The sequence below is a fragment of the Schistocerca serialis genome, chromosome 2 (genome assembly GCF_023864345.2).
Source record: "Schistocerca serialis cubense isolate TAMUIC-IGC-003099 chromosome 2, iqSchSeri2.2, whole genome shotgun sequence".
NCBI classification, from domain to species: domain Eukaryota; kingdom Metazoa; phylum Arthropoda; class Insecta; order Orthoptera; family Acrididae; genus Schistocerca; species Schistocerca serialis.
The window spans coordinates 130,736,533-130,758,748 of NC_064639.1; the positions used below are offsets into that span (position 1 = coordinate 130,736,533).

Here is a 22,216-nt window from a genome sequence, read left to right on the forward strand (position 1 = left end):
AGCCAAGTTGAGCTGCTGTTAAAAAATGTTTCTCTCAGGGAGAGGTTTCAATATCCTGACGCACTTATCTTCACCTTTATGAATGTGTGTTACTATTGGATACTTCATTCTTTCAGGAAGTACAAAAGTGACTCATCAATAGGTTATAAGGTAACTCTGGGGGTATTGGTTTTTAGTTTTTGGTGATTTGTAGTTCTTAGTGCTCTCTCTAGCAGTTGATTTGGCAAACTGATGTCTAATGGTGAAGTATAAAATACCCGATAATAGTGATCCACATTGTAGGCACCCATAATGACACTATGGAGAAAGTTGTCCTTTTATTTCAAAACATGATTATGAAAAATTTGTTTTACTCGTAAAAACATGTCTGAATAATAATCAAAATTTTTGGCTTAAAGCAACCCCAACAAAATTTCCATTCGATGGTTTTGGGTTTGGGGAACACACACACACACACACACACACACACACACACATATGAGGGGGGGGGGGGGGGGGGGGAGAGAGAGAGAGAGAGAGAGAGAGAGAGAGAGAGAGAGATGTTATTGTCAACTGCTGATCAGTTCTACACATGGTGTCAAACATTTTGTGAAAGAAGTGCAAGAAAAGTTCCCATTTGATATATTAGGGACAACTTGTCACCATGAAAACAAACACAAGTGAGAATGGTAGACATACAAAATTTGAAGAGACCCATGATTTTCTGAAACAAAAATGCTTGGAGTAGAGAGAGAACATCCTCCCCTCCCCATACACACAAAATAAAGATTGTAGGTAGATATACAAAGCTTAAAGATAGTAGTTTTGTTGAAAAGGCAGTAACCGATAGAAAAAAATAAAAGGGAATTTTTTTGATTAGGTGGTACAAAAGTCACTCCAAAGTCTCGATCAGGGTGGAGAAAAGAATTGTGGAGGAGAAAAAATGGCATAGCAGTTAATAATTCAATTCCACAGAGTTAACAGTGTGCTGAGGACAAAAGACAGGTCAAAGTAAAGCTTTATCAGGCTTATTAATTTTCTTGTTTTATGTGAGACCAACTGAATAGTTAAGTGGTGATAGTTTCTCCTCCTCCTTACTGCAGTCTATGTAGGGCACTACCTCTGGCTAGAAGCACTGATACTCTCTACCTTTTTCTCAACTATTCCTGAGCTTGTGCACCTGTATCAAAATTGGTTTTGAATAAAACTTAGTACCGGCACACAGACACAAAGAAACTGAAAACAAAATGACCATTGCAGATAGCACAGCACCTTCTATTGTCAACTGGATTTTCATCAGATGAGATTGTGTTTTGTTCCAGTACTGCACCATTTGCACCAACTCCCATACTTGTTTGTGGTCCATTGATAGTAGCACTTCTGAAACACAATGAACTAATGTTAAGATTTTTAAAAGTGGGAAAATTATCAACATTTCAGAGTAACAAATTATGAAGCTATACCTACCAAACAGATATTATCTTCTGAGTAATTCTAACTAACAAAGATGTCAAAATCAGTGTGGAAGTGCACATAGCATTCCTACATCATCGATCTTAAAGATTCAAAAAATATTTTAAAACAAATATTTTTTGAAGTTCTCTTAAACCAAACAATCAATAACTTACATTCTACTTGCTAAACAGTGTTCATATTCACATTATTAACTTCTGCATATCAAAAATTACTCCAACATGAAAAAGATTCTTACATTTAATTATTGGTTAACTACAACAAAACAAATTGAAGTAGTAGGCCATATCAACTAGCGAAGACAGCTCCAAACAATTGCATTCAATACAGATACTTGGGCATCACACAACTGCATTAAATACAGGTACTTTGGTACACGGGTATGTACTAACAGTCATTTCTGAAATTTGGATGCCTTATGATCACAAATTAATGATTCACACTTTCTTCTCAGAAATTTTAAAACAAGCGTTCAGTCAAACCCTATATCAACTGATTCTCTAAATAAATCAGTGCATGGTATCAATACAGTGCAAAAAGTCACACATGAAAATGCAATATTTCAGGTGGTCATATCTCAAGGTTCAGTTGATTGCAGAGATAAAGGGTCAAGTGTTTTGGATAACCCTTTGCCTAGTGACTGATTGTATACACTACGTGATCAAAAGTATCCTGACACCCGGCTGAAAATGACTTACAAGTTCATGGCGCCCTCCATCAGTAATGCTGGAATTCAATATGGTGTTGGCCCACCCTTAGCCTTAATGACAGCTTCCACTCTCGTAGGCATACATTCATCAGGTGCTGGAAGGTTTCTTGGGGAACGGCAGCCCATTCTTCACGGAGTGCTGCATTAAGAGGTATCGATGTCGGTCGATGAGGCCTGGCACGAAGTCATCGTTCCAAAACATCCCAAAGGTGTTCTATAGGATTCAGGTTAGGACTCTGTGCAGGCCAGTCCATTACGGGGGTGTTATTGTCATATAACCACTCCGCCACAGGCCTTGCATTGTGAACAGGTGTTCGATCGTGTTAAAAGATGCAATCGCCTTGCCTGAATTGCTCTTCAACAGTGGGAAGCAAGAAGGTGCTTAAAACATCAATGTAGGCCTGTGCTGTGAAGAGTGCCATGCAAAACAAGGGGTGCAAGCCCCCTCAATGAAAAATACGACCACACCATAACACCACTGCCTCCGAATTTTACTGCTGGCACTACACACACTAGCACACCAGGAATTCGTCATACCCACATCATACCGTCATCAGATCACCATATTGTGTACTGTGATTCGTCACTTCACACAACGTTTCTCCACTGTTCAGTTGTCCAATGTTTGTGCTACTCACACCAAGCGAGGCGTTGTTTGGCATTTACTGGCGTGATGTCTGGCTTATGAGCAGCCACTCGACCAAGAAATGCAAGTTTTCTCACCTCCCACCTAACTCTCATAGCACTTGCAATGGATCCTGATGCAGTTTAGAATTCATGTGTGATGGTCTGGATACATGTCTGCCTATTACACATTACGACCCTCTTCAACTATCATTGGTCTCTGTCAGTCAACAGACGAGGTCGGCCTGTACGCTTTTGTGCTGTAGTGTCCCTTCACATTTCCACTTCACTATCAAATCGGAAACAGTGGATCTATGGATGTTTAGGAGTGTGGAAATCTCACATACAGACATATGACACAAGTGATACCCAATCACCTGACCACGTTTGAATTCTGTGAGTTCCGTGGAGCACCCCATTCTGCTCTCTGATGATGTCTAATGAGTACTGAGGTTGCTGATACGGAATACCTGGCAGTAGGTGGCAGCACAATGCACCTAATATGAAAAACATATGTTTTTGGGGGGTGTCTGGATACTTTTGATCACATAGTGTACCCATTAGAAGAACAGGCATACTGTAGCTACCTTAAGTATGGGGTCAATATTTAAACACTCCTCCAGCAAAGGCAAACTGAGGAAAGTGGAGGCCTTAGGTGGTTTACAAAAACACCATTTGTTCATGGCGGTTCCTGAGAAACCCCCCCAAAAACCCATGATTTTTGGGTACCGAAAGTACCAATTGTAGGATGACCACTTCTAACTTCAAAAATTTTTTCAATATCAGTATACATTATTGAGATCGAGAGGTTCAAAGTTACCATACTTCTGCATAAAAATGGTTGTTCATTATTTCTGCGCCTTGGGCCGCAAATTACTAATAACAGAAATTGGTTTAAATTGTAACTATACACTGTTCAGACAGTTATACAGAAACACTGTTTTCAAAAATATTTATCCTTTATCAAGCTACACATGAAACACCATAATATTTTGGCAAGAAAAGTACAAACTGTACAGATGGTCACTTCTATAATTTATATAATCGTCGAAATTTTTACCATATTTTCTGAAGATGATGTTTCTGGGGTACCTTGGAACATTTTTTGATATCACTATCAAACACTGATATCCAGAGATTCAAAGTTACAGTACTTATACATGTAATATTTAGTCTGATGAATAAATGAGTTTTATTTTACATAATGAACACATGGAAAGTGCTCTGTTGTCATCACAAGGTTTCTGAGGTCACCAAACTATGTTTTGGTTGTATGTTTTCACCAATAAAACTTTATGACATGCTGTCTCAGTATAATGGGCACTTCATACCTACACAAGCTGACTTAATCTGGAAACCATTCCCAAGGACACATATGTGGAGAAGACAATGGCGGTCAGAGAGGAAGAAAGACACAGTGGCTAAGTGAGAGAAATACAATGGGACAGAGCCAATGGCAGTAGGACGAAGAGACAGTGAAAGTGTCAGAAAAGGAGGCAGTGATATAGAAGAGTGAGAGAAAGGGGTGAAGACAGTGACAGTGGGAGAGACAGACAAAGAGAAGGAGACAATGGGAGATCCGACAGTGAGCAGTGAAAGGCAGATGCTGAGTATGGAACCTTCACAACAAATAGAGACTGTGTAAAAGGATTTAGAACAGTCTGCATTATAAGAGCACAAATATATTCGCAAGCCAAAATTTTTGGTGACAAAGGTGGAATGAGACAGCTGATGCCCCAGTTTTCAGTCAGAGTCTTTTAAAGAGGAGCATATTTGCTTTTTTTTCTTCTCAAAGAGGAATATTTTTCAGCCAGTTTTATCTAATAACTGGCAAGTGAAATTCTATTAATACAGATACAGCGTGTGACAGATCCTTCCACTACTTCAAAATTGGTCTACACTCAAACAATCATGCAACTAAGCTAGGGCAACATTCGTAATTGTATTGGTCTTAAGTCATCAACTAAATATAAAAATAATTATGTCTTCCGATTGCTGCATTCAAAAACTTCATCGCGTTCAAGGTCACTGGAATGGACAAAGAACAATAGAAAAGTCTTTTGCTACCATATGCCAGAAACTACTAAATGTCGAACTAAAGTACATTGAGGGTAAATTTAGTATCAGATTCCAATATTAAAATTGTAGGCCTGTTATTCTGTAAATTACAAAAATAGCACCAATCGCTGTATTATTTTATACCATTACATTATGTTGTGAAGCTAAGCCAACATGTGCAACACATAATTTTTTCAGTAAATTAAAAATTAAAACAAAAACACACAGTAAAAAAAGTGTGACAATACTTACAAAAGTGGTCTGTGCGCATGGAGTATTATAGGCATGGGTCGCTCAAGTTTCTGAAAGGAATGATGATAACTATCATCATTCACCTGATCTCCACTTGCATCTCTGCAATTATGATCAATAATGCTGTAATTAATCAGTCTATACAAAAGAAACACAAAGAATATTGTCTCATGACATTGTCTTCACTGTTGTTCACCAGCCCTTCAAGTGTTCCAATCAAATTTGATCTACTATTCAGGACTGATAACCTAGGCACAATAATTCTTAATATATTCAACCACAGGGAAAAACCTAGCAATTACTTTCTGTTTATAATGAGACTATATCATTCCTTCTAAATGTCTCTTTAACATATTTTAATTAACAACAGTAAATAAGGAAGTCACTCCTATGCTATGGAGAGATCATAGTTTGCCATCTGCATGACAACTTGTATACAAGTTTGTATATGCTGCATGACAATCTACAAGGATTAAGGTTATTTACAGATGTCAGATTGATATATAGTCAAAAAGTGTTGAACAATCTACGCCACAGCAATATAAAATTGAATTTTTATTTTTAACAATATTAGAGAAGGAAAGTTGCTACTCACCATATAGCGTGATGCTGACAAGGGGAAGGCCTCAGACACGGCCAACCGATTCGACTCAAATTTGGCAGGTCGCTTGCGTACAACCTAAAACGAAGGAATCTAAGATATTTTGGGTCAACACCCCTGCTTTTTTGAGAAAATCACCCCTAAATGTTATGACGAGCAGTCGACTCAAAATTGGTGGGATCGATAGATAATTGTAAATACAGCATTTTTCATCATCAGGTATGGGGTCGGCAAATGCAAACTTTTCCAGAAATCGAGGAAAGAAACTTTTACAACTGCCGCTTCTGTACCCACATGGTAAACGCTTTTCATCGACAGCACCGATAGCGCAACAGCCAAGGTAACTGGCTGGGAATCGGAGAACCCGGGTTCGAATCTTGAAGAAACCTAGTGGATGTTCTTTTCGTTTGTATTTTTCCATATCTCTGTTGATAGGTATAGGAGGGTTAATAAGGTAAGTAAATCAATAAGGAATGATAATAATAAGGTAGGCAAATAACCCTCCTACCCCTATCAATTGAGATAAGGAAAAATACAAACAAAAAGAATAACATCCACTAGGTTTCTTCGAGATTCGAACCTGGGTTTTCTGATTCCCAGACAGTTACGTTTTTTTTTCTGTTTCTTTTTTTTACCATTTTGTTCGTTGTTGATTGTTGGGTTTGGTCGTTGCGGAAGTCACATGACATCCATTCAAGTTCGTTTATTGATTCTTCGACAAAGTTTTTTTTTTTTTTTTTTTTTTTTTTTAATTACAGAGGCCAACCAGCTCTCTGACCGAACACACTGATTTACCATGTGGGTACAGAAGCGACAGTTGTAAAAGTTTCTTTCCTTGATTTCTGGAAAGGTTTGCGTTTGCGGACCCCATACCTGATGATGAAAAATGCTCTATTTACAATTGTCAATCGATCCCTCCAATTTTGAGTAGATTGATCGTCATAACCTTCAGGGGTGATTTTCTCAAAATCGTGGGGGCACTGACCTTTTGAGTCTTTCGTTAAAGTTGTACACAAGCGACCTGCCAAATTAGAGCCGAATCGGTTGGCCGTGTCTGAGGCCTTCCCCTTGTGAGTCACAGATAGGCACAACAAAAATATTCTCACAATTATAGCTTTTGGCCATTAAGGCCTTTGTCAATAAACCACTTGCCTTAGACTGCAGTTGTGTGAGCAAGTTGTGTTTGCATAAATGTGTGTGCCTATTATTGACAAAGATCTTAATGGCCGAAACCTATAATTGTGAGAATCTTTTTGTTGTGCCTATCTGCAACTCAGTACCTCTGTTATATCACGAATAGCAACTTTCCTTCTTTAATATTGTCACATTCCTTCCTGGATTTTCCATTGTTTAATTTTTATTTTTAGTAACTTGTCCTTCACTGCTGATGAAACAACCTTATATGAATTGGAAGCTGGCTTGGCAATTTTCCCCTTTTCTCCATTAGCAACAAACAGAGAAATGTCATCCAAAATTTTCAGAGCCCTCAGAGCTTCAGGAAGATTTTCTACTGTGCCAAAATTTCAGGCCCACTTTCTCCGAATTTGAAAGTTCCATGTATGTTTCAACTGTTGCAGTGAGTCATGAAATAAATAATACAAACTTTTTAAGAAAATATCTATGTCCCATTCAGAAGTTTGAGCACTTCTTTCAAAAGAATCATGTACTGTAAAGCTGCAAGAGTAAGTGGAGTGTTTCATAATTTGACTGAGCGAGGTGGTGCTGTGGTTAGCACATTGGACTCGCATTCGGGAGGACGCCAGTTCAATCCCACGTCTGGCCATCCTGATTTAGGTTTCCCGTGATTTCTCTAAGTTGCTCCAGGCAAATGATTGGAAGGTTCCTTTGAAAGGGCACAGTCGACTTCCATCCCCGTCCTTCCCTAATCCAATGAGACCGATGACCTCACAGTTTGGTCTTTTCCCCCAAACAACCCAACCCAACATCATAATTTGATTCACATTTCATTGCCAAAATTACTTCAGCCCTCAAGACATTCCTTTCCCAACAGTATGATTTTACTGTTGTCAGTGTTTCCACCAAACATGTGTTGCAAGTAGGGATGGCAGATAAATCACAGATTGACACTCTGTCACAGGTGTACTGATTAGTTGAGGTTTCCACACCCCTTGTCATTGGTGCCAACGTATAGTATCTCCCACCACTGACACTGCAGTAATGAGTTTACATACAGCAAATGGTGTTAGTTGCCAGTACTGCTTATAATCGTAGCCCCACTCTTATCCTACATGCCTAAAGACAGGGATAAGCCTTACTCCTCTTGCCTTACACATCAGCTGCTGAGCTGACCCTCACAACTGTTTGGCTTTCAGCCTATACATGCAGTCCTTTCTTTACCTTTTTAACTTTGCCAAGTTAATCGACTTTTAAGTTTGAATATAATTGCCAAACAGAAATAAGGACCGTAATTTTCTAAAAAAGAGACAAAATAAGGACTTTTATTGCACACTATAAAAATTAAGTACTTAACGAAACATATGAACCCTGCTTTATTTCTACCACACAATTAGACACTCTTTAACATTCTTTTTCTATTCTCTCTCAATCTTCAACTGCTTAGGCTTGTTTTATACTGCACAACATTGGATTCAATATAAAAAATTAAATATTTCCTTACTTTTAAAATTACATTATACTATCTACACCTCATTCCACAGACACATCTTTTCTTGTGTTCAACGTAACTTTTCACCTTTTTCCAACAGAGCTGAAGTCCCTATACATAATATTCTCCAAGCTATCACATACCTTGCCACAGATCTAGTTCCGTCTTCCTTGGTGCATCTACCCTATCATCTACCATAGCAAACGTAACTGGGTACAACACGCAGTTCACAACCAATATCTCCTTACCTTACCCATCAGAAACAGCTTTTCCTGTATTGGAAATAACAAAATTCAACCACCTTGTTGAATGTTTTCAACCTATATCAGCCCCGGAAGTAGTTATCTTAAACCACCTTGTTGAATGTTTTCAACCTATATCAGCCCTGGAAGTAGTTATCTATCAAAATTGTAGCCAGCAAATCTTGCCCGCAATTTAGCCATTATAAAATTACGTTAGCATGCCATAAATATTATTGTAATAGTCATGTGAGCATGTTATGATTGTTATTTTAATGGACCTGTTACCACAACATAACTTACTGTACTGAACAACAGTCCTGCAGACTCCTCTCCTCATCAATATGATGTCGCTAATATATGCGGAGAAAAAAACTTGAAGCAATGCAAAAAGGGGAAAGAATATTCTCTCACCAACAACATTGCTGAAGATAATATACACAATTATGGAGCAGTCACACAAAGTTACCTTCAGTGTCAATTCCTAGGGTGAATGTGTAATTCTGGCTAATTCCAACAACACATTTGGAACATACAGTGAAATTAAGAGTATGAATGCATGGCCGAGATTGAAAGACAACTGGGTCATTCCATCTCAAATCAACTAACAGTCTGAACCTTGATATCTCAGATTTGGATGAATTTTTTCTCAGGTAATGTACCCACTAACACTAGTTTAAATTTGAAATTTCAGATTTTTCTGACGTTCTGTTTTTGAGTTTCAAGGGTTTAAAAATAAAAAAAAAACCCTCTGTTTTTGATCAATCGATGATTGTTTTAAAATGCTGTAGCTCAAAAACTATACAACCTAGAGAGCTCAAACTTGCACCATTGTTTTCCTCTAAGAATTCCCTTCAATTTGATATGTAACACGACTATGCTACCTAAATCAGACAATTTTAAACTACTCCAAAAAACATTTTTTTTTAATTTCCAAAATACGTACCCTCGGATTTTTTTTATAAAAATTATATATGTTGTCCAGTCTAACTGACTACATGCATGCAAAATTTCAAGATGGGTTCTCAATGGGTTCTTGTATAAAGTAATATGTTACTACCGCAATACACACTAGTGCGGTGAAAAGCAGACTATTTCTAGGCTATGAATACCAAGGTAGACCTATGTAATTCTAACAAACTTAAATTATCATGTTATGTAACATTACCCTCTTATTGTTTGATAATTCATTAAATGATATTTTAATGCGAAAATACATAAAAATACATAAATAAAATACATAAAAAAATAATAACTTAAGAATCTTATTATTTTATACAACATTCACTTTTTATTTAAAAAACCATGAGATTTTCATATAGGGTCAAGGCTCTAGTTTTGGCCACTACCCCGCTTATGGCCACCTTGATGTAACGGGTGCAATTTTAAAAGTACTGATGACTTTATGGATGAGTTTTTGGACACTCTAATGAAGGTAAAAACTCATTCATTTATAGCTAGTCAGCAGAAAGAATACTACAGCAAAATCAAGGACAATTTAACTGAAGGCCATGTAGTAGTAAACTGTGATTTTGGAGAGAACTACTCTTTCGTAGTACAAGATGAAACACAATCACTCCACTGGACTACCACCTGAGCTACACTGCATCCTTTCATCATATATTATAAATGGGAGGGAAAACTAAAACATCTGCAGTATGTCCTCATATCAGATTGCCTGGTTTCTATGTATTCCAGAAAAAACTGCTAGAAATCATAAAGCAAACCTTGCCTTTTGCACTTAAAAGGATTACTTACTTTTCTGATGGTAGTGCTGCACAATATAAAAATAAGAAAAACTTCCTTAATTTGTGTTTGCATAAAACTGATTTTGAAGTTGAGGCAGAGTGGGAGTTCTTTGCAACATCCCATGGCAAGAGTGCATGCGATGGCCTTGGCGGAACTGTTAAGCAGCTAGCTGCTGAAGCCAGCTTACAAAGGCCATATGACCAACAAATCTTAACACCCAGATCACTTTATTTATTTGCCATGGAACACATTGACTTTGAATATTGCACAACAGAGGACTATGAACTGACCAACGAATACCTACTTCCTCGGTTTAGTGAATCAAAAGCGATTGTGGGAACACAAAAGTTTCACTCATATAAACCCTGCACAGAGAGTCAAATTACTGTCAAGCCTTATCATTTTAGTCTGGATGAGTCTCTTGAATATGTGACAACATTGAACCAAATAACACAGTCACATATGGAAAATATTGCTGCTAGTTTTGTGACAGTAGCATATGATGACACTTGGTGGTTAGGATGTATTGAAGAAAAATACAATAACATGTACCGAATAAATTTTTTACACCCAAAGGGTCCAGTCCAGTCTTAAGAGATATATTAGATGTCCCAGGAAATACTCTTTTACAAACAGCGAATCCAACAACAGCTACGGGGAGAACCCACACTTTAAGTGCTAAAGAAATGAAGTTGTCTACTCTTGTTTTGGAAAAATATCTTAAAAGATCATAAAAGAAGCACATTGAAATTATGTTACACCTACCATCACTAAACACTAAGTTGTATAAATACCATGTGTATTAAATTTGTAAATACCAATTAGTATTATAAATACTGTTCTATCCACGCAAATATCAACAAGTTAATCTTTTTCCCAAGTGAAATTACTTATATGCCAATTTCTAATATAAGGAACTTGTTGTAAATGATTACAAATAACACTGGAAAACCAAGAAAAAGATAATCTCTGCCATTTACAACTAAGGATGAAGGTGAGTGGCTTTATTCAAAATTTTAACTTGTAGCACGTATATTACCGATTAAAATGTGTTCACTTCCTTCTGATGCATAGTTAAAAGAATCATGAACATTAAATTAAAACAACACTACATCATTTAATGAATTAACAAACAATACGAGGGTAATGTTGCATAAAAAGGCTAACACAATAATTTAAGTTTGTTAGAATTACATAGGTCTACCTTGGTATTCATAGCCTAGAAATAGTCTGCTTTTCACCTCACTAGTGTGTATTGCGCTGGTAAAATATTACTTTATACAAGAACCCATTGAGAACCCATCTTGAAATTTTGCATGCATGTAGTCAGTTAGACTGGACAACATATATAATTTTTATAAAAAAATCCGAGGGTACGTAGTTTGGAAATTAAAAAAAAATGTTTTTTGGAGTAGTTTAAAATTTTCATATTTAGGTAGCATAGTCGTGTTACATATCAAATTGAAGGGAATTCTTAGAGGAAAACAATGGTGCAAGTTTGAGCTCTCTAGGTTGTATAGTTTTTGAGCTACAGCATTTTAAAACAATCATCGATTGATCAAAAACAGAGGTTTTTTTTTATTTTTAAACCCTTGAAACTAAAAGACCAAAGGTCAGAAAAATCTGAAATTTCAAATTTAAACTAGTGTTAGTGGGTACACTACCGGAAAAAAAAATCATCCAAGTCTGAGAGGTCATGGTTCAAATCATGTAGTACAATTGGTTTGATTTGACATGGAATGACCCAACTAACATTTTCTATAAATTCATTAAAAAAAAAAAAAAAAAAAAAAAGACAGATACAGACAGCAAAAGAAACTATAAGCAGGGCATACAGAATAGTGAGGAGGTAGAGTCAGTGTACAGAAAATGAGATACGAAAAAATGTGAGCAACTCTGGGCTGTATAGGCATCAACTATGTATTCGCACAGAATGTGAACTCCAGAGGAGCATAACAATCTATCTAGTAGTTTTCTGATTCTCTTTATGTGTATATCCTGTGGGGTCTTTTCCATTACATTGATAGATGTTGATTTCAAGTCCCAAACTCCTCATTAGTGGCATGCACTCATGATGTACATAGAATATCATGTATGGAGGAATAGAAAGAGACAAAATTGGTTCAATCTGTTGCGAATAACACACTCACCATGATGGACGCAAATGTAATGTTGTCTATTGTATTGGGTTGGTGCATAAGTTCATAGCATTTTTCCATAAGTTTGATAAACACAACACATACTAATAACAGAAAATTTAGTCACCATCAATAATATATTCTCCTTCATTATTTACAAGAGTCTACAAATGCTGGGGTAACTTTTCGATTTCGCAACTGTAGAAATCATGTGGTTTTGAGATGAAGAACTCGTCGGGCCATGTTCAGAGCAATTTTCATCCAGAAAGTAAGTTCCTTGAAAACTGTTTGATAGAGAGCATACAATGTGAAAATCTGAGGGCGCAAGTTTAGAATAAGGTGGGTACAGAATGACTTCCCAACGCAACTTGTGAATATTGTTTTTTGTCGGTCTAGGAGAATACAGTCAGGCATTATGGTGGAGTAGCACCATTCCACGGAATCTTCCTGGTCATTGTTCTTGGATTTTGTCTGCAAGATGTTCCAGTTGTTGGCAATAAATGTCATACAGTGATAGTTTCACCTCAGAGAAGCATTTCATAGTACACCACACCATCAATGTTCCACCGGATGTACAACATTATCTTTTGTGGACGCACATATGTCTTTGTATGGGGAATTGCTGCTTTGTTTCGACTCAACCATTCCTTTCTTTTCCTTACATTAGCATAAAGACACCATTTCTCGTAACCAGTAATGATACAGGATGCAAATGGTCATCATTTATGGATTTTAGAACCTTCCCCACTGCATTCAAATGTTGCATGACATTGGAATGATCACAGCGAGGATATTCAGTAATCTAACTTTCTCCAGCCTGTGGGGAACTGACACGTACCTAGTGATGTCATTAGTAGGATGCTAATAATCTCTTTAATTATATATTCCCAAAATTGAGAAATGATTGTTTTGACTTTCTTCCTGTCTATGAACTATTCCTGAAAAACCTATACAAAGGAGATATCATTAAATTCATTTTAGATATGTACCAGCGCATATCACTTGAAGCAGTTTCTTTCAGAAAAATTTGCACAGCATAACTTGCACACAACCTTCCAAACAAGTTCAGAAGTACCGATGCATGTGTCTAGGCAGCTCCAATTACTTCTGTTTTAGAATTTTAAATGTGATACATTTTTAGATATATAGCTTAAAACTGGAAACAACATTACAAAAACATATATTTGTTATTCCAGAAACTTAATTTACACTACATTATACCTGATTTTAAAAGTGGAATTATTTTCACAGGAAATACTTTCATTAATGATACTGGCTTCATTCGCTGTAGTATGACATGTAGAATGCAGTGGCATTTCTTGTCTGTTGGAGCTGCAAGAAATAAAAATCCCATAGAAAACAAAGATTAGGAAGCAGAAAATTTTGTTAAGATGTATATTATTCACTGGTGTAATTATGATAAACATATGGACAGTGTATGTTTACAACAGAACAGGATTTACTGTGCAACTCAGACAACAGATTGACAAAATGTTTTGTAATATACATGAATGCTCTTGTGGCAACAGTTCCACAATTTGTAAATATTTTATCACGCTTCAATAGTCTGAAAACATGGTGATGCAGGATGTCAAAGGACAAGTGGCGTAACAATGAGAATAAACAAGAAAATTTAAATTTCACATGAGGCCATTTAACAGTGATATCTCACTAGGTGTTTCCTCTAACAGAAATACAGTGCCAGGAATACTACGGAAATTCCATATCTGTCTAGAAATGCAGCCACTAGATAATTCATCACAGACATGACAAAAAATACACAAGTGTAAAAAACCAAACAGTTTCTCATTCTAGTTCAAATTTAAAATCAATTAATCTTCATAATCAATCAAAACGTCATGCAGCACAATTGGCCGGGATATCTCTGGGGCTCAGTTACATGGAACAGGAAGGTTTTATTTATTCACAACCACTGGAAACTAATCCTTTTCATTCTGAATGAAAAACTTAACATCCTCACTTGTGCATGAATAACTATCAATAGTGCCATATGGTCTCCCTTAACTGCAGAGCAATTTGAGATTTCACTGAGGACAGTGATGTGCACCTGGAGTCCTAGTCAAACACTGGTTGATGAAAATACAGCCCACATTCAAGCCTGTTCCTTCACACTGAGTGTCACTGCAGTAGCTTCCATTAATGATCTCAGCTACTGAGATAAGGATTCTTTTACCAGGCTTCAAATAAGCATCAGAAAAGGATGAAATTAACAAAGACAGAGAAAAAAACCATGGGCAAAACAGAGTAAACAGGTTATAATTCATGAACATAAACAGATATCTTATTTTAATTGTTGAGGAAGGAAGTGGAATATAACTGAGATTGTGCTTGCAATGAATTGTCATTTTGGATTATCTTGTTCCAAACACATTTCATAGACCAGTAGTCAGCAGACAATAGTGGGCATCACCTAAGAAGGTGGCTTAGTTTCAAACAGTTATGCGTATACAGTACCACCAATCATCAGCACAGAACAAGTTTCAGTCTCCTTCTAAGTAGCTTGTCATGAGTATTTCTGGGTGGCAATAACTGATGTCATTGAGACAATGCAGTCTTCACATTTCATTGACAGTACAATTTCATTAATTGTTGCTGACAGAAAAAAAATTTGTAGCACTGTCAATGTGATAGGTGTCTACATCAATTTCTGTCACTGTACATTAAGATCACTTCACCTTCATACTTCTCGCTAAACACACACACACACACACAAACACACACACAAAGTGGAAGCCCAATGAAACACAAGAGACATGCTTTACTCCCGCGTTGTAGCTTAACCATGGTATAGTGATATGTGGAATGACAAATACTCCTGCCTTGTAGCATAACCATGGTATAGTGATATGTGGAATGACAAACTACGCAAGGGAAGTTTGGAAAGGCACACAATGTAAAGTTGTACTGTATTATATATTCCACAGCAGTTATATTTAAAGAATATTCAATCAAAAACATTAAAAAACTTATGAATTACAACAATTGATAAACTTGATATGTTGGCGAAATACATGTTTAAATCCAAGGGTATGCATAAAACATTGTCCAAAATTGTGCTAAACACAGTCTCTGAAAATTATTCCGAGCACTTAGTTCATAAGCCCACTCGAATAGCAAACAGTTGCGTAAACACTCTGGACCTCTTAGCAACAAATATTCCTGAGCTAATAACAAGCATCAAAATGGATACAGGGATTAGTGAACAAAAGGTTGCTACTGCGAGACTGAATATTGTTAACTTCCCAATACACTAAAAATAAATGAAAAATATACCTCTTCAAAAAAACAGATAAAAATTCACTTGACGCCTTTCTGAGAGACAATCTCCCCTCCTTCCAAATGAACAATGTACTGGTGGTGTAGACCTAACTGGCTTAAATTCAAACAAATAGTATTGACAACAATTGAGAGATTTATACCAAATAAATTAACAAACAATGCTGCTGATACCCCTTGGTACATAAAACGGATCAGAACGCTGTTGCAGAAAAAAAAAAAAAAAAAAAACATGCCAAATTTAAACGAGTGCAGGATCTTTTACAGAAGATTGAAATTTAGCAAGGACTTCAATGTGAGATGTTTGTGTAGTTTCCACAATGAAACTTTGTCTCAAAACCTGGCAGAAAATCCAAAGAGGTTCTGGTCGTATGTAAAGCATGCTAGCAGCAAGACACAGTAACGCCATCTCTACGTGACAGCAATGTAAACACCATTGATAACAGTGCTGCTAAAGCAGAGTTACGAAACACAGTCTTCCGAAATTCCTTTACCAAAGAAGATGAAGTAAATACTCCAGAATTTGACTCAAGAATAGCTGCAAACATGAGTAACTTAGGAGAAGAAATCCTTGGGGTAGTGAAGCAACTTAAATCACTTAATAAAAGTGTGGTGTGCGTACTGTAAGACCTTCAGTACACACACCATCAGATTATTTGACTTGTCGCTCTAACGAAGTAGGCGAGTCTCAGCAATATGTCTCGTGGTCTTATCATGGCGTGTTTATCTTCTGCCGTTAGGTCAGACGATAGAAATGCCACTTGCACGCTTAGAGTAGCAGGCTGACAGTGACCAACTTTAAACAGAACTTGATTAATTTTCACACACATTTATTAAAATAATAACAAGCATAAAAATTTCTTAACTTGGTTCTGGATGCTATTTACAATTGACAATCTGAAGTTCCTTTGGTATTGGTACGTTAATCTTATTCTCATATATATCTCTGATACTTGACAAAAGTGTCTATACATTAATCTTCATGGCTATGTACAGGAATATGGTAATCTTATTGGGCGCACATTGAAACTTGACTATAGACTGGTACAGACAAATGTAGAACTCGTACAGACTGTTGCAGACAAATGCAGACTGACTAATCGGAGGGCTGTACACTCGTTATACTACCTCATGCGTTCATGTATCACTGCGCGAGTGTGATCTGCGAGGAGAAAAGGTTCTACGTAAGCAGCAATCTCATTGGCTGCGTTACATATTAATAGGCGGATTGGCGGAAGCAGAATTTGGTCCGTCTCTATGGCAGCGCCATCTCGTAGTGTGGAGATGGACGAGCGCTGCGCCTGTGCTGTTGTGCTTAGCGGGGCGCGCTCTAGTGGGAAAGTTGTGTATGCGCTGACTACGCGGAACTATGTACACAACAAAAAGCATGTCATCTGGTCAAGACTTTATACCATTAGGTTCCTTTCAAAGTATGCTGATGCAGCAGCTCCACACCAATCATATACAACTGCTCGCTTGACGAAAGATCAGTAGGTAGAGACTGGGAAGTTACACAGGTTACACACACAATCATAAGCCAAAGAGACTGGTACACCTGCCTAATATAACGTAGGGTCCCCGCGAGCATGCAGAAGTGCCGCAACATGATGTGGCATGGACTCAACTAATGTCTGAGCTAGTGCTGGAAGGAATTTACACCATCAATCCTGCAGGGTTGTCCATAAATCTGCAAGAGTACGAGTGTGTGGAGATCTCTTCTGAACAGCACGTTGCAAGGCATCCCAGATATGCTCAATAATGTTCATGTCCGGGGAGTTTGGTGGTCAGCAGAAATACTTAAACTCAGAAGAGTGTTCCTCAAGTCACTCTGTAGCAATTCTGGACGTGTGGGGTATCACATTGTCCTGCTTGAATTGCCCAAGTCTGTTGGAATGCACAAAGGAAAACGAATGGATGCAGATGATCAGGCAGGCTGCTTACGTACGTGTCACCTGTCAAAGTCATATATAGATGTATCAGAAGTCCCATACCACTTCAACTGTACATGCCCCACACCATTACAGAACCGCCACCAGCTTGAACAGTCCCCTGGTGAAATGCAGGGTCCATGGATTCATGAGGTTGTTTCTGTACCTGAACACGTCCATCCACTTGATACAATACTGACCAGGCAACATGTTTCCAGTCATCAACAGTCCAATGTCAGTGTTGATGGGCTCAGGCGAGGCATAAAGCTTTGTGTCGTGCAATCATCAAGGGTCCAGGAGTGGGCCTTCAGCTCCGAAAGCCCATATCGATGATGTTTCACTGAATGGTTCGCATGCTGATACTTGTTGGTGGCCCAACACTGAATCTACAGCAATTTGCGGACAGGTTGTACTTCTGTCATGTTGAATGATTCTCTTCAGTCATCACTGGTCCCATTCTTGCAGTATCTTCTTCCGGGCGCAGTAATGTCAGAGATTTGATGTTTTATTAGATTCCTGATATTCAAGGCACACTCATGAAATGATCATACAACAAAATCCCCACTTCATTGCTACCTCAAAGATGCTGTGACCCATCACTTGTGCACCGACTATAACACTATGTTCAAACTCACTTAAATCTTGATAATCTCCCATTGTAGCAGCAGTAACCGATCTAACAACAGTGCCAGACCTTTGTTATTTTATATAGGCACTGACAACCACAGTGCCACATTCTGCCCATTTACATATCTTTGTATTTGAGTACGCATGCCTATATCAATTTCTTTGGCACTTCAGTGTATATTTATGAAAGGCAGTAGGAGTAATCCACTAAATTACAGGCCTGCATCGTTAACACTGCTTTGCAGCAGGATTCTGGAACATATGTCGTGTTTGAACATTTTGAATTATCTCAAAGAGATCGCTCTAATGACACACATTCAACACGGATTTAGAAAACATTATTCTTGTGATACAGATTTAGCTCTTCACTCAAACAAAGTGTTGAGTGCTTCTGACAAGGTATTTCAAATTGATTCCATACTTCTAGATTTCCAGAAGGCTTCTGACACTGTAACTCACAATTAGCTTGTAGTCAAATTGCGTTCTTATGGAGTATTGAATCAAGTTACGTGACTGGATTTGTGATTTCCTATCAGAGAGGTCACAGTTCGTATTAAGTGGCAAAAAGTCATCGAGGAAAACAGAAGTTATTTCGGGCATTCCCCAGGGTTGTGTTACTGGCAGTCTGCTGTTCCTCATCTATATAAACAATTTAGGAGACAATCTGAGCAGCTGCCTTACATTTTTCACAGATGAGGCTGTCATTTATAGTCCAGTAATGTCATCAGAAGGTCACAGCAAAATGCAAAACGATTTAGAAAAGATATCTGTATGGTGCAAAAATTGGCAAATGACCCTAAATAATGAAAAGTGTGAAGTCATCTTCATAAGTGCTAAAAAGAATCCATTAAACTTCAGTTACATGATAAATCAGTCAAATCTAAAGACCGTAAAATCAACTAAATACCTCTCTCTCTTCTCAGAGATACAGGCCCTGCAGACCACACACTGGATCAATGATCTGCTTCCACCGCCTTCTAACTCTCGCAGCCTCTCTCCAACCTGCAGAAATTCCTAATTCTGCGATGTCCTTCTCTATGTCATCTTTCCACCTTGTACGATGTTGGCCCAATGGTGTTGTTGCCTGGAGAGTTCCTTCAAATGCTTTCTTGGTGATTCTGTTGTTTCCAATTCTGGCCACATGTCCAGCCCATTGCCTTCTCCTACTTTTTAATTTCAGGATGATAGTGGGTTGCTTCATTAAGTGATAAATTTCATTGTTCTTTCGAATTCTCCATACGCCATTCTCCAACACAGGTCCCCAGATTTTTCTCATTACTTTTCTTTCGAAAACATTCATTTTTTCTGTTTCATTCTTTGTAAGCATCCAGCTTTCTGAACTGTGCAGTACTATGGAGCAGATATTAGTGTTGTATATTATCATCTTTGTGGTGATTGACAACAAAGCTTTACTTTTGAGTGGGTTGCTTAGTGAGTACAGACATCTTGACCCTGAAGCTATAGTTTCATTTATATCCACTGTTATGATATTTTTACTGTTGAAACGTGATCCAAGGTATTTAAACTGGAGAACTTTTCTGAATTTAGAATGTTGGTCTATATCAGAGTAAGGATTTGGGTTTATGATTCGACCTATTTCCATATATTTGGTTTTCTCTTGGTTAATCAAAAGCCTGATTTTGCCGGCACTGTGCCTGAGAGATCTGTACATGTCTTTCAGTTCTTCTTCAGTTTCACGAAGCAACACTATATCATCTGCATAAGCCAGGAGTTTTACTTCACTGTGTTCGAATCTGAGACCATTGTATGGATGTAAATTACTCACCTGAACAACTTTCTCTAATGCAAGGTTGAAGAGGACACATGAAAGAGCGTCTCCCTGTCGTAAGCCTGTTTTAACTGGAAAGGTGGGGGATATGAATCTTCTGAACTTCACTGCTGCCAGGGAGCCATCCATGCACAGTTGTATCATTCTAACGATTTTACTGGGTGTACTAAATTCTTGTAATGTGTTGTAGAGGCTACTTCTGTGGATGCTGTCGTAGGCTCGCTGGAAGTCAATGAAGAGACAGTGGGAGTTTTTGTAAAATTCCCAGTATTTCTCAAAGATCTGTTGTATAGTAAACAAATTATCAGTTGTGGAACGGCTTGTTCAACATCCAGCCTGGTAATCTTGAATAATGTTTCCTGTATGAGGTTCAAGTTTTTCCAGAATGGTCATTGACAGGATTTTGTATGTTATGTTCAGCAAACTGATTCCTCTGTAATTTACACATTCCATTCTGTTTCCTTTCTTATGCATGGCACAAGTTATTGCAGTTTTCCAATCTTCAGGCAGTGTTTCAGTTTTCCAGATCATTGCGATAAGGTTATAAATTTCTTTGTGTAGTTTGCTTCCGCCCTCTTTTAACATCTCTGCTGATATCTGGTCCTCACCTGCTGCCTTGTTGTTTTTGGGCTTTTGAATGGAGTGGATCACTTCCTGTTCTGTGATTCTACGTCCGTCATTATTGCAATTTAACATTTCTCAGAAATGCTCTTTTCATCTTTCTAGGATACCTTCCAGCTGTGTTAGCATATTTTGATTTTTATCTTTTATGAATACCTAGGAATTACAATTACAAACAATTTAAAGTGGAATGAATATGTAGAACACATTGTGGGGAAGGCAAAGTAAAGACTGTGTTTTAGTAGCAGAACACTTAAAAGATGCAACACATCTACTAAAGAGACTGCCTACACTATATTTGTCCATCCTATTTTGAAGTGCTGCTGCACAGTGTGGGATCCTTGATAGATAGGATTAATGGAGTACATTGAGAAAGTTCAAAGAAGAGCATCAAGTTTTGTATTATCGAGGAACAGGGGATAGAGTGTCACTGACATGGTACAGGATTTGGAGTGGGCATCATTAAAACAAAGTCATTTCTCATTGCGGTGGAATCTTCTCACAAAATTTCAATCACCAACTTTATCCTCCGAATGCTAAAATATTTTGTTGATCCCAACCTACATAAGAAGTGACGATCACATTAACAAAATAAGGGAACTCAGAGATTGAACAGAAAGATATATACGTTCATTTTTTCTGCGCGCTGTTCAACATTGGAATAACAGAGAATTTTTGTAAAGGTGGTTCGATGACCCTCTGCCAGGCACTTAAGTGCAATTTGCAGAGCATCCACCATGTAGATGCAGATGTAGATGAAACAGTGAACAACTAATAACACTGTAGTACAGAATACTGTACTTCATTATGGTACATAACGTACATGATTATTTACAAAACAGTTCAAAAGCTAATTTAAGTTAATTTTTCCACTCTTTAAAGAACTCAGCTAGCTTTTTTCGGCAGGTCATTTCATGTATTTTCTTTTGTGTGTATTGTTTTGTATTCATCAGGTGCAAGAACTGAATATGGTTTGATACACTCTGTCTCTCCATCCACATAATCACTTTGCTTATGTTATGAAAAATTTCCAATGTACTGGGAACGTCTTCTATGCTTAGTTATTCTTTTTCATACCCATCTTCAACCACTTTACCATTCTGACATTACATACAGCGTCAATAATATCTTTGTAGTCTATGATCTCTGTAAACAGTTCCTCATTGTTAATGGCTGCCCAGTTGTCCAAGTCTTCAAGATCAATATTGCACTGCAGCATTGAAACCCGTGTTACTACAGTATTCATCAGTTTTATTTTCTTCAATGGAACACTTGCTTCAGCAATTCCTAAAACTGGCCAGAGTGATGATTCGCCAACACCAGACCTCCTGAATACACAAAGGTCTTCAGCTTTAAAAATTTCAAGAAAATTTTCATTTTCTTATCTGAATTTACTATTGAAGTGAGTAATTCACAGCAGTAACAGGTCTTAAATGGTCTTATGATAACCAAATAGAATGAAGTTTTCATTTTTCCACCATACGAATGCAACCCATCGGCAGATGG

The 22,216-nt window shown here is 37.6% G+C and overlaps 1 protein-coding gene across 1 annotated transcript in view; it reads right to left on the bottom strand.

Moving 5' to 3' along the window:
• Window positions 1-1,095: 1,095 nt before the first annotated feature.
• LOC126455777 (uncharacterized) overlaps window positions 1,096-22,216 on the bottom strand; it is a 192,141-nt gene continuing 171,020 nt past the window's right edge. The window contains exons 9-12 of the mRNA XM_050091542.1: window positions 13,670-13,780; window positions 5,096-5,197; window positions 1,207-1,359; window positions 1,096-1,159 (exon numbers count right to left, since the gene is read on the bottom strand). Of these exons, the coding sequence (XP_049947499.1) occupies window positions 1,096-1,159; window positions 1,207-1,359; window positions 5,096-5,197; window positions 13,670-13,780 (430 nt within the window). The remainder of the gene's footprint in view (window positions 1,160-1,206; window positions 1,360-5,095; window positions 5,198-13,669; window positions 13,781-22,216) is intronic.